The following is a 12,841-nucleotide window of genomic DNA, read 5'->3' on the forward strand; positions in this document are numbered from 1 at the left end:
AGCCAAGCTTCAGGGGGCTGTCCCCCTCTAGCTGCCCTCCATGAGTTTCAGGCTGTCTGGGCAGGGCCAGGCTCTGGGGGCTGCTCCCCTTCTCCAGTTCTTCTCCCCTCCAGCAGCCACCCCTCCCCTCCCTGTGGCCTACAGACTGTCTTGGTGAGAGGTGACGTTTTGGGGGCTGCCCCCGGCTCCAGCAGCCCCCTTTGTAGCCCTTAGGCTTTCCAGGGGTGAGGCAGGCTCTGGGCTTGGGACGGAAGAGCTATTCATCTGGTCTTTATGGCAGAGTCCCAGCCCCGCTGGACTCTCTCTTGGTGCTGCAGCTGTGCTCTTTGGCCTCTCTCAGTATTGTGTCCTTCCTGTCTGTGCCCCTGCCTTTTTCCTCCCTCTCTTTCCATGTTCTGAGAAATCCTGGGATTTCAGGCATTTCCCAGGCACAACCAAACCCTGACCTCGGTTTATGTTAGGGTCAGAGGGAGCTGCACACCAAATTTTGGGGTCATAGCTCTTACAGTTTAGGAGGAGTTCTTGAACAAACACAGACAGACACACACTAAAACAAGTACATAGATTTGTATGGCAGTAGAGCCCAGAGGCCCTACTGATGAGTGAGGCATCATGTATTTAGGTACTGTACAAATGCTGTAAGAAATAGGCCCTACCCCAAAGATCTTACCATCTAGGCATGCAAGGCGCAGAAGGGGCAAAGAGACAGATAAGTGACTTACCAAGGATACATAGGGCAGAACCGAGGTCCTAGGATACACATGCCACTGCTGTATCTACCAGGCCGCCCCAGCCCTCTAATAAAGCCTGGAAGTTATTACCTGTTTCTCCCATTCCTTCCATGGCAGCTCACCAGATCTTTGACAGTGTCTGACTGATCATCCCACTCTGGAGATCCGAACTGGTAATTCCCACTCATGATCAGCCGCAGCATGAGCATCTGCTTCCGGTGCCAGAAGGGCGGGGAGCCGGCCAGGAGGGTGTACAGGATCACGCCACTGCTCCACCTGCCAAAGGCAGAGCCGATCAGTATCATCCCCTGGTTAGATTCAATAGTGTTGCTCACGACAAAGAAGCTGACACGGGCCTAAGCTCCAAAATCCTGATCCAGAGCTGGGTGTCAAATGTCTCTGAGCAATGGGGCTAACGGCTACTGCAGGGCCAGGGCAAGGTGTCGGGGGCCATTTGCCCTCTTCTGCCACCCTCGCCACTATCAGCAGGTCTGTCTCTGGGGCACTCAACTTGCTAGACAAATAGGGCCCGGGGGGGGGGGCGGGGGAAACTGAGGCCAGAGCAGAATTTGAACCTCACACTGTGTCAAGCTGGGAAAGGGGTTAACAGCCTCCTGGCCTTGTGGAACAGCTCATAACTGGAAAACTGGCTCAGCTGGTAAAGATGAGGGAAGCGTTCCCTCAGGTGGGGCTCGTTTGGTCAGGGACACAAAGAGAGAGCCTGGGAGATGTGAGGAGCTGTGGAGAAGGAGGAACAACCAATGACTTCTCCCTGTGTGGGAAAGACCAGGAGGCCAGAGCATGGGCTGTGGAGAAAGAATGGAGTGACCCTCCTCGCTTCCAGTAATGTGCTAGCCCAAGGAAACTGTGAGTCAAAGCCTTTTATTCTGGACCTGCTCTGTTTTCACTGCTTTAGACTGTAGGGAAGTTCTGATGGACCATGAGAGAGGGGGATATTTTGCCTTTCAGGCCTGTCACTGGGAAAGTCATTTGACCTGGTATGTCTCCCCACAGCCTTAGACTTGCAGTTTAGGAGTCAGCTGTCCTGGCTGTATTGCAGTGTAACTCAGGAGTCTGCACCCTGTAAGCCTGCCCTGCCAGCATGGAGTGTGCTGGATTTGATCTGTCACATTTGGCCATCCAGGAATGGAGAACCTTGCGCACCAAAGACATGAGGCTTGTCAGGTGCCCAGTTTAATTCAGGTGACTAGCCCAAGAAGAGAACTCTGAGAGCAGCTCAGCTGGCTAGCCATCACATACCTGACTGATCAAAACAAGAAGCAGTCAAGTAGCACTTTAAAGACTAGCAAAATAGTTTATTAGGTGAGCTTTCGTGGGGCAGACCCACTTCTTCAGACCATAGCCAGACCAGAACAGACTCAATATTCTGGTCTGGCTATGGTCTGAAGAAGTGGGTCTGCCCCACGAAAGCTCACCTAATAAACTATTTTGCTAGTCTTTAAAGTGCTACTTGACTGCTTCTTGTTTTGATAGTGTATAGACTAGCACAGCTTCCTCTCTGTTACTATATCTGACTGAGTTACTGATCTGCACAGGCTTGGACCTTTGCCCATCAGAGTCTGTGGCAAAGGTCCCCTTTGCCTCACTGGGATCAGGATCTGGCCCGGGGAGAGCAGCATTTCCTGTCTGACTTCACTTCCACTAGGTATATAAAGCCCCATTTCAAGGCTTGTTAGTGTGAAAAAGCAAAGAACTATTTTGGGCACCCTGCCAAGCACAGACCATTATTAATGGCACTTAGTGCTGTGGAGGTGAGGTGCACTAAGGGCCAGATTGAATGAGTGGAAGTTATGTGCCTCAGGACCTTTATGGATCTGTACCTATGTGTTATTTCTCTTCCAAACACCTGTTAGCCAGTCCTTACAATACCTGGGAGGCAGGTAAGCAGGGTTGTTATCCACATGTGTGTTGATAACTAATACTACCACTCTAGTACTATATATGCAATTAATAGGCAAAGATGAGTAAATGGAGGCTGAGAATGTATGTTAAAGGTGGGATTAGAAGTCTGGTATTCATGGTTCTCAGTCATATGTCTAGGCCACTAACCAAAATCATTTGCTTAGTACACCATTTAACCTTTTCTTTGGCCCCAGCCATTTGTGGCTGGTATTCAGGTCTCTTACCCTTGGAGACTAGTTTGGAGGCACGCCTCTTGGTTTTCCCAGCCCTTAAAAGCATCAGAATATCAGAAGTAAATCCCAGCACGAAGGGACTAGATGTTAGTTCCAGTCACTAGGAAAGTTGGTCAGTACACATGAGTGTTCTACTTACATGTCAATTTCTTTTCCATACCCTGGATGGTCCTTGTCCATGGAGCACTCTAATATTTCAGGCGCTAGATAGCCAGGAGTGCCACAGATTTCTGCAAGAAAGGGATGAGCCTTCTCACTTCAACATCCATGAATTGGTAGAGGTTTGTGCCACACAGTAACCAGTAAATAGCTGTTGACTTAGTGGATACGGCTGGACAGAACATATCCAGTGCATGTTACAGCCCTTACCTACACTTCATGGATGTCTTAATATCGGGCTCCTCTCATAAGCTGTAACCTGAAGTGTGGGCAAGGAGAAGAGTGACCAGGCCAAACAAGTATTGTGCACAATAAGAATAATCTCATTCTAATGAGCTATGGAATAACTAGTATCTGCAAATTAGATTGTGATGGGGAAAGTGAGTATGGGATGCCACAGGAGTGTGTAATGAGTAGAAATCAAGAGAGAAAATTTTGGATAAACTACCAGAGGAGGAGCCTGTATAATGATCTCCCAAGGGAAGTGGTGCAAGCCCAATCAGTTAAGACATTTACAGCAAGTCTTGACAAATTACTGGCATACTGATGGATAGAGCAAGCCTGCCTTGCCAAGGGGCTCATGTGGAGAAGCTAGGCCTTCCCCTGGTGCCTCAAAAGGATCCCTGCCTGCTGTGCTCAAATAATCATCCCACCTTTGAGCATCTCTTCCCTTTTCAACTCGCAGGAAAAGCCAAAGTCTGTCAGTTTGATGTTCATGTTGTCATCCAGGAGAATGTTCTCCGGCTTCAGGTCTCTGTGGACGATGTTCATGGAATGAAGGTATTGGATCACTTGCAGCAGTGCACGCATGATCTTCCTGGAGGGGATGATAATGGGGCAGGGGAGATGAGTCCTTTTCAGCCAAGCAATCTATCCAAAAAGAGATCCCATTTCTTTCCCACGCCTCCTTCTCCTCTCCCGACACACAGCCTGGGAATGAGGAGATCATCCTGCTTCTAGACAACGAGGTGAGAGCTGTAGCTCTGGACCCCAGTGACTAATTCAATATCCTCCATAGTAAGCTTTGCCACCTGGCCCTAGGAATAGATGTTGATTATCTTTGCATCCCTTTGAAGCTGGGTGTGGTGCAAAAGGGGCCTGGAAGTGCAACCCCATGCAACCCTATGCCTCCCACTCCCAGCAAGTTGCCAGCTGAAAGCAGTAGCTTCAGGCAACCCTAGGAAGTAAAAGGTGTGAAATCTGGGCTGTAAGGGACCCCACTTCAGACCTGGAGAGTTTTTTGGAGGCTCTTGAGACTGGTGGGTCTGGAGTGCTGCTGTTTGTGCAGGCGAAAGCTAGCTGAACCACTGTGCTGAGCAATTCTAGGTCGCCATACCTGGTTTCCTTCTCGCTTAAGGTGACTTTTTCCGTGAGGTAATCGAAGAGCTCCCCTTTCTTCATTCTGTGTTTAGGCAGACAAGGTACTTAATGTAAAATTGCAAGAACCTTTTTGGAATCAACCGCTATGTGTAAAATGCAGTTATAATACTGAAAAAGTCTTGAGGGGCTCCCTGTTTATGTCTACACAGCACAGTTACTTTGAAATAATAACCATTATTTTGAAATAATTTTGCTAGCGGCTATGCAATACAACCTTTTTTTTTTTTTTTTTTTAAAAAAAAGTTTGAAATAGAGGTTGCTTTCTTTGAAATGGGTAAGCCTCATTGTAAGAGGAAAATAGCCTCTTTTGAAATAGAGTCCGTGTAGACAGTGAATAGGGGCTATTTTGAAATAAGCCATAGTGTGTCTAATGGCTCTATTTCAAAGTTGATTCGATTGTGTGTGGATGCTGTATTTTGAACTAGCTGAGCACTGTTTTGAAATGCATTTTGTGTGTAGCAGCATTACTTCAAAATAATCTATTCTGGGATAGCTTATTTCAAAATAATAGTGCTGTTTAGATGTAGCTTGAGGTGAATCTCGATATCCCTAACCCCAAGCATTTGAAAATCCAGACTAAAGTCTCCAACAATCAAGAGATTTGGCTTTGAAATCATGGAATCTGTAAAACAGTAAGTGTGGGATTCTTTGATTTGCCTTCTGAATTTTGAACCCTGAAGGGTCACATTTTCAAGCTTTTTCTCTCTAGCCACGTGGGCTGCAACCGTATTTTTATAGGCCTAAACCCCTCTCAGCTAGGGTTGCCAGAGTGGGTTAAGGGCCAGCTGAATATTGTCAATGGGCTGTTGCGTGAGGACTTGTGAGATTCGTGGGAACGTGAAATAAAAGATCCAGGGAAGCCACAACCAAGGGAGGGTGTGCAGTCGTTATAGGGAGAAGTAGGTCCAGGCCCTGTGACACCCTCACAAACATGAGTAGTGATATTCCTGCAAAGCCAAGGCGAAGGTGGGAGCCACAGATGGGGAACTGAGGCCCAAAGCAACTAAAGACATTGAAATGTTATGTTTTAGACACGTTCAGAATGCACAAGATGTTGGTGGCAGATCTCCCCTTTTTACAGTACTGGCTAATTCCACATCCACCCCTGTTGTAGCACCTATTGAAGATGACTTTCTAAGCCAGAGCTGCATTCCCATGTGCTCTTACATCATAAGAAATGCTGAACAGGACCAGATGCTCTTTGCCTGATACAGGCAGTGATTTCTTGCAGTCCATTAGCTTTCCTGTGAGATACCAATGTTTTTGCATAGACTGCCCTAATGGATGCATTCAAGTCCAAGGGCTCTCTCTCTCTCTTTTTCTCTTTTTTGGGGTGGCTACAAAGTGTAAGAAGATGAGTCAATGTAGCAACCTCAGAGCAGTGACAGGAGAGCATTTCTCAGGGCTTGTCCCTGCACAGAGTTGCACTGGTTTAACTGAACTGGTGCAACCTCCCAACCTGAGTTAAATCAGGTCAAAGCCACAGAGCCAGCCAGTGCCTTTCCCACTCCACTTGGTTACCTTCAGAAGAGATGGCTGAAACTGCAAGCCCTAGCTGATCACAAGTTGAAGTGTTACACAAGACGCAGATGGTTCGGGGAATGCAGATCGAGCCAAGTGTATAAATAGACTCCAGGATCTATGTCCAACCTCACCAAAGGTTACAGAGAAACCTGAGCAACGCTGCTCCTTCGCACAGAGGGGGCTGCATGTGCTAACAGCTGCAGACAACTCTCTATTGGAAGGGGAGGCTGCAGCCTAAGCAGTGGAGAAAATATTTATGGGCGTTCACTGAGGCCTTGAAGCTTCGGATACGCTGCTAAGTGTCTGGTGGCATTCTGGACCTGTGGGAAATGCCATTCACAAATGCCCTTTTGTAAGAGTTACTGGAACAGCAGCCACCTGCTTGGTGTCTGCTGATGGTGGGAAACTGACACCTCTTCTCATTTAGCCAGCTGGCTCACCGGATGTACACAGGGAATCGCTATCCATGTGGAGGCCCTGGTAGAAGGGGGCAAAGAACAGCCAGGGGAGAACAAGGTCCCAGCTTAGCCAGCAAAGTTGCTGAGTGTCAAGTGAGGTCTGGCCTTTCCCCTGCTGGCTACCCTTCAGGAGTATTGGAAGGCTGTTTGCCTCTCAGCCATGTGAAGGGTCACAACAGTCAGGCTGAGGGGGGATGTCTCAAAGGAAGCATTCTTCATAAGGTTGGCTAAGCAACTGACTTCCTTCTGGTGGGGCATCAGTTGTGAGCATCAGGGCCCCAAGAAGGGCGGTGCGTGGGAAATGGGAGGTCCATCTCTGCTATAGGCTTCTGACACAATGCTGGGCAAATCTCTTACCTTCTCAGTTCTCCCAGCTGTAAAGTGGGGGCAACAATACTTCCTGGCCTCACCAAGGCATCAAGCTTAGTGCCTTCAGCTTCTAAAGCTCTTGGAGATCCTCAGATGCAAGATGCCAGACACAGGAAAAGTGTGCTTCTCTCCGTCGTTGGCTTGACGCATTTCACCTCCTCCCAGTTAGTTACAGGGATTAATTAGCCTCTAGCCGGGATGGCGGGAACAGCTCCATAAGAGAAACCTGCCTTCAGCTGCTCTCTTGCTACATTCCCAACCCGACACCTCTTGGCACAAGCTCTCACTAGAGTCACTTTCCCTCTGCTAGCTGAAGCAGGCTGTGTTCACAGGTGGTGGAGCTCCCAAGAAACCTACCGAGCGCTGAGCACAGTGCATAGCAGCTCTTTTAGCAGCACCATTTGGCTCTGTTATGGAGCTGGAGCCAGAACTCCAGTTTCCTCTGCCAGCATTTGAGGGTGTTCATGAGTCGGGTCAGACCAGGTGCTTGGGAACCTTTCTGCACTGGCTGCTTGGGTTCACACAGAAAAGCACAGGCCACCTGGTTATTTTATGGAGGGTCCCCCATTACCCATCCAGGGTATGGTAACTAGTCAACAGCTACCCCTCTTCCCACATCCAGCTCTGCTGTGCCTGAACATGAATTGGATGCTGAGGTGGTTGGCTGCCGTCTGTTCCCATAGACATGCCTGGGAGAGGAGCTACCCAATACCTGGCTGCACTGGGTTCTAAACAGCATGCGGTGCGGTTAATGTCTGGCTGAGAGATCACTAAGGAAATCTCCTCTGGACTCGCTGCTAGGTGAGGGGATCAGCCAGGAATGGCTTTGGAGCCTGTTGTTTGGCCTGCATGTGTTCAAAGCCAGTCCAGCCCACTCTCAGGCTGAGGATGATCTGTTGCGAGGAGGGGGCATGCACCTTTATCATCTCAATTTCAGCTTGGTATAGCAACAACCGAGAGGGAAATCTGTAAATCCCTGTGGTCAGCTCTGGCTGTTAGATATGTTTGTGTAAACCCTGTGGACTTCTGTAAGGGCTGAATGGTGTAACTGATTAGGAGAGGGTGGAGGTTCTGTCCGGTCAGACATGAGGACAAAAATAGATGGTACTTACAGGTCAAACACCAAGAAGAAAAAGGTGTGGGATTCATAGCTATCCTTCAGCTGAACTGCAATAAAACATGATATGGGCTATCATTATAGGGTTGTAATTTACACTGGACCCTACATATGCGCAGTCAGACACAATCCATGCATCAGAAATACTATAGCCCACTGCATCCGTAAAGATGAAAATGTGAATTCATCTCAGAACTCCACAATGAAATCCTGGTCCTGTAAGGTGGCTGGGTTCCCTGGACGTCCACTGAGCTCTGTGTGAGAGGAGAGTGCATGACACATTGCTGGAGTTACCCAGTCCTTGGCTGCCGTCCTAAGCAGAGCTGACCTTGGTACCCCTTTGGTAGGGTGACCACCAAGGAGAGCCCAGAGGCTGCAGAAAGCAGTGTGGGTAAATCAGAGAGCAGACAACATCCCAGCATGATTAGGGACTACGGGGCTACTAGAGGCCTCCCCTTTCAGACAAGCCAAAGTCGTGGCTGACTGTGCTCCTTCCAGTTCTATGGGGGATGTGGCCAAATACCTCCTTGGAAAACTCGATTCTGCCACTCTGGAGACCGCAGCATTCCTGACTCTTTTTTCCTCTCCCTTCCCCAAGAAGGGTGGAAAATTAAACCAGCCTTGTTCTTTCATTGACACCCAGGCCAGCTTTGCTACCTAAAACTTCTGGCAGCAGGATTAGATCCCTGCCCTGCTGGGAAATGGATTCTAGCTTTATCCCTTGTTCCCTTCCTATGGTCCTTTCTCAGGTCAGATCCATGAATGGTCATTACACTGAAAAGGGCTTCTTGGAACCATCAAGGAAACTGTCCTGTCCCAAGAACCAGCAATGCAACCTTTCCATGTCCCAGGAAAACCTTCATCTGGCAGCACTGGAAACCTTGTCCTGATGGTCACAGCCGGTACTATTCAGAGCAGAGTCATTAACAGATGGAACGCACAACACCAGGGGTGTCAAGGTATGGCTCTGGAGCCTGCAAAACACAGCCAAGGTCCTGAAGACTCAAACGTGAAAGCACCAGGTTCTGAAGTGAGGTGCTCAGCCTGGGTCAATTTGTAGGTTTGAGCCATGCTCTGGCCTTGTCTGTCCTTATAGCACTGCATCCACAGAGCTGTGCTGCTGTGGCACTTAATGAAAGCTCTATTAGGCCAACAGGGAGAGCTTCTCCTGTCAGCTTAGGAGCTCCACTTCTGAAGAGGCGATAGCTACATCAGCATATGCCAGCAGCTAGGGCCTTATGACTATATTGCTCAGGGCTGTGGATTTTCCATACCCTTGAGCCAACCTAGTTATACCGACCTACTCATGTAGCTTAGACCAAGCCATGCTCTTTGCTCTGAAGCATAAATCTTCATGCATCACAGTCAATGTTCCCTCTACTTTTCCTGTCCACGTGCAAAATATTTTGTGTGTACCACCAGGAGAAACACATGCCGTGCTAATGAGTTGGGCAGCACTTAAGTCTCTCCTGGTGCACCCAAGCACATGGCTCACAGGGAATGTTGATCGGTGTCTGTCTACATTCCCTCCTAAGAGCCTCCACATCCCTGAGCTTTGGCTGTGGTGCCCAACACCTCCTCTGGTCTGTCTTCCCCAGCTGTATGTTCTGTGGAGTGTTGGAATCTTGTTTCTAGCATCTGCTGTGCCCTGACAACAGTGCTGACTGGCAGGCCCACCAACGGGGCAGGAGCAAAGAGGGCAGTTTCCCAAGGCCCAGCCTTACAAGGGGCCCCAAGCTCCAGGCTCCTTTGAAGTGCTTGGTAGTGCTGCTTTGTAAAGCTTGTAGAGCCCAGCACCATGATCCTGGCAGCACTAAAAGCAACTGCCCTTTGACCCTGCCCCTTGTCCCCACCCCTTCTGGGGTGCAGAGCAGGGCCCCTCTCCCACTTTGCCCTGGGTCCCATGGTGCTTGTTGGCCGTGCTGCTGACTGGGATGATTATGCACCCAGAGGAAGAGGGTGAGTGGTAGAAGGGCTCTCTGGGACCCTGCTCCTCTATGATTTGATCCTACTCCTAGCAAGATACTGCTATCAGGCACCACTAGGAGGGCATCCACAGAAGACAGATGCTTCCCTCTTGGGACTTCAGCCAAAGGTGTTAAGCAAAAGTGAAAAAATTCTGTGAAGATTTAAAATGGAAAATCAGTGAGGGAAAAGCCACTGCTTAGTTTGTTACCCAGATGCCCAGTCAAACCAACACTTTTGGACTTACTGACATTGGGATGGCCTGAGACCTTCCGCAGGATGTCTATCTCCTTGAGAGTGGCTTCTCTCAGCTCCTGGACTTCCTCTGGGGATAAATTACCAGCTGTGATGTCTATGATCTTAACTGCATACTCCTGGCTGGTGGGTTTGTGAATGCACCGGCGAACCACACTGCTTACTCCCCTGTCGGGACCAAGACAAGGGAAGGGTCAGAACAGGAGGACAGTGTCTTGTCAGGTTCATGTGCTGCAGCTGCTTCTCCTGCACTAATACGATGCCAACAGGATGGGGCAAGGTAATTTGGGCCAATGGAAAAATGCAATGGGGGCTCCCATCTATCAGACTTCTCAAGCTGCTGCTGTGGACTCAAGTGACAACCTTCAAATAGAATTCTTGAGCTGGAGGGTTGGAAGGAACCTTTAAGAAGTCATCCAGGCCCATTCCCTGTGCTGAGGCAGAGCAAAGTTAGCCTAGACAGTCCTTGACCAGGGCTGCCAATGGGGGCAGGGTGGGCATAAGGGGCAGCTGTCCCTGAGCCTGGGACTATTGGCCACTGCTGCTGAGAGAACCACTGGCACCCTGAGCAGCACAGGCTGGGCAGTGACGAAGGGCTGACTGAGGGAGGCTAGACCGAGCCCTGACCCTTCTGAGAGCAGTCCTGCACTGTCTGCAAGGCCAGAGCTGCCGCCACCCTACCTTGCCCAGGGGCCTAGAAATTCTGCTAGCAGCCCTGTCCTGGACAAATGTTTGTCCAACATGCTCTTAGAAACCTCCCTATGGAGTGGTTGCCATCATCTCCCTTGGGAGTCTGTTCCAGAGCATAACTATGCGCATAGTTAGGCCAGGTCTACACTAGCCCTTAAAGTCGACGGTAGACACACAATTCTAGCTACAGCAATTGCATAGCTAGAATGGATTTATCTACAATTGACTTACCTGGCTGTGCTCATAGAGGGAGGTCGATGGGAGAAACCCTCCCATCGACCTCCCTTACTCCTTTCAATATTGAGGAGTACAAGGGTCTCCTGTCAATCCCTGGTAGTTCAGCTTCACCGGTCTCCACTAGGCGTATGAGATCAAAACCTGGAAAGCTCAACCCTGACTGGGTCAATATTCTGGGTAGTGAAGGCAGACCCATAGAAAAATTTTTCTAAATATCTAACTTAAACCTCCCTTGCTGCATATTAAGCCCACTGTTTCTCATCCAGCTTCTTATGGAAGTAGAGAACAACTGACCACATGTTCTTTGTAATACTCCTTGCTAGTAGTCTTCTGGTACGGTATGTTAGTCATCTTTCCTCACGACTCAGTGCATCTGTGGTTTTTGTTTTTTAACCTTTCCTCACAGGTCTGGATTTCTAAACCTTGAGTGATTTTTGTTCCTCTTCTCTTCTCTCCAGTCTTTCGTCTTCTTGCCTAAGTTGTGGCACCCAGAACTGGACACTGTACTCCATGTTAGGCAGCACTAGAGCTGAATAGAGCAGGGCAACTACCTCCTGTGTCTTAAGTACCAGACTTCTGTTAATATACACCCAGAATATTATTTGTCACAATGCCTACAGCTTGTTGACATTAATTCTATTTGTGATCTACTGTCACCCCCAGATTCTTTCCAGCGGTGCTAGCACCTTGCCATTTTTTTTTTTTCTTTCCACTTGGAGTACTTGGTACTTCTTCTTTATTGAATTTCATTTCATTGAATGCAGAACACATCTCTAATTTGTCAAGACCCTTTTCAGTTCTAATCCTGTCCTCCAATGTGCTTGCAACAGCTCCCAGTTTGGTGTCCTCTGCCCATTTTATAAATCTTATTTCTACTTTTTTTTTTTTTTTAAATCAAAGTCATTAATGAAAAAATATTGACAAGTACCTGATCCAGGACTGACCCCTGCAGACCTCAGTACATATGTCCTCCCAGTTTGATAGCAAACCATTGAAAAGTACAGTGTTCTTTGATTACAATCTTTCAACCAATTGCTCACCCACTGTGTAGTAAATTCATCCAGATGGTCTTTCCTTTTCTTTTACTAAGGAAAACACCATGAGGGGTTGTGTCACAAGCAAATCAAGATATACCATAGCTACTGCTGCTTTCCTATCCACTAGGCCAGTTACCCTTTCAGAGGAGAAAATTAGGCTGGTAAGCATGATTTCTTCTTGACAAATCCCTGCTGGCTGTTACATACAATGTTATCTTTCTTCAGTTGCTTACAAATTGTTTAATCATTTTGATCCAGTATCCTTCCAGGTATCGAAGCTACATTGGCTGGTCTGTAATTCCCCTGATTCTCTTTGTTCCTCTTTTTTAAAAGTAGGTACTATGTTGGTCCTTCTCCAGGCCTCTGGGACCTCTCCCATCCTCCAGGAGTTCTCAAAGATAAAAGCTAACAGTTCCAAGGTTGCTTTAGCTAGTTCCTCAAGTACTCTAGGATGAATTTCATCAGGACCTGCTAACTCGAATCTTGGCTGTCACCTGCTAATAAGCAGGACTTTTATGTCCCTCTCATATGTGAGTCTGTTGATCAGCCCAATTCTTGAGGGGCAGATCTAATCACAGATGGGGCAGGTGTTGTTAGCTGTTGGTTGGGTGCGGGGCAGTTTTTGCTGCTCTTTTCTCCTTCTCCACCTCTTCTTCCCTGTGTTTGGGCAGGACCTCTTCAAAATGTGCCACCCCCTCATGGATTTCTGCTCTCCACTGCGGGGCCATCCTGGGCAAGGCTCTCCTATGTGTAAAATAGTAAC

The 12,841-nt window shown here is 48.4% G+C and overlaps 1 protein-coding gene across 3 annotated transcripts in view; it reads right to left on the reverse strand.

Moving 5' to 3' along the window:
* PHKG1 (phosphorylase kinase catalytic subunit gamma 1) overlaps nucleotides 1-12,841 on the reverse strand; it is a 28,097-nt gene that overhangs the window by 5,205 nt on the left and 10,051 nt on the right. For all 3 annotated transcript variants that reach the window (XM_075013984.1, XM_075013982.1, XM_075013983.1), the window contains 6 exons: nucleotides 10,107-10,282; nucleotides 7,890-7,944; nucleotides 4,383-4,448; nucleotides 3,700-3,863; nucleotides 3,027-3,117; nucleotides 854-1,007 (listed from right to left, as the gene is read on the reverse strand). In XM_075013984.1, the coding sequence (XP_074870085.1) occupies nucleotides 854-1,007; nucleotides 3,027-3,117; nucleotides 3,700-3,863; nucleotides 4,383-4,448; nucleotides 7,890-7,944; nucleotides 10,107-10,282 (706 nt within the window). The remainder of the gene's footprint in view (nucleotides 1-853; nucleotides 1,008-3,026; nucleotides 3,118-3,699; nucleotides 3,864-4,382; nucleotides 4,449-7,889; nucleotides 7,945-10,106; nucleotides 10,283-12,841) is intronic.

The sequence above is a fragment of the Carettochelys insculpta genome, chromosome 19, assembly GCF_033958435.1.
Source record: "Carettochelys insculpta isolate YL-2023 chromosome 19, ASM3395843v1, whole genome shotgun sequence".
Classification (NCBI taxonomy): Eukaryota; Metazoa; Chordata; order Testudines; family Carettochelyidae; genus Carettochelys; species Carettochelys insculpta.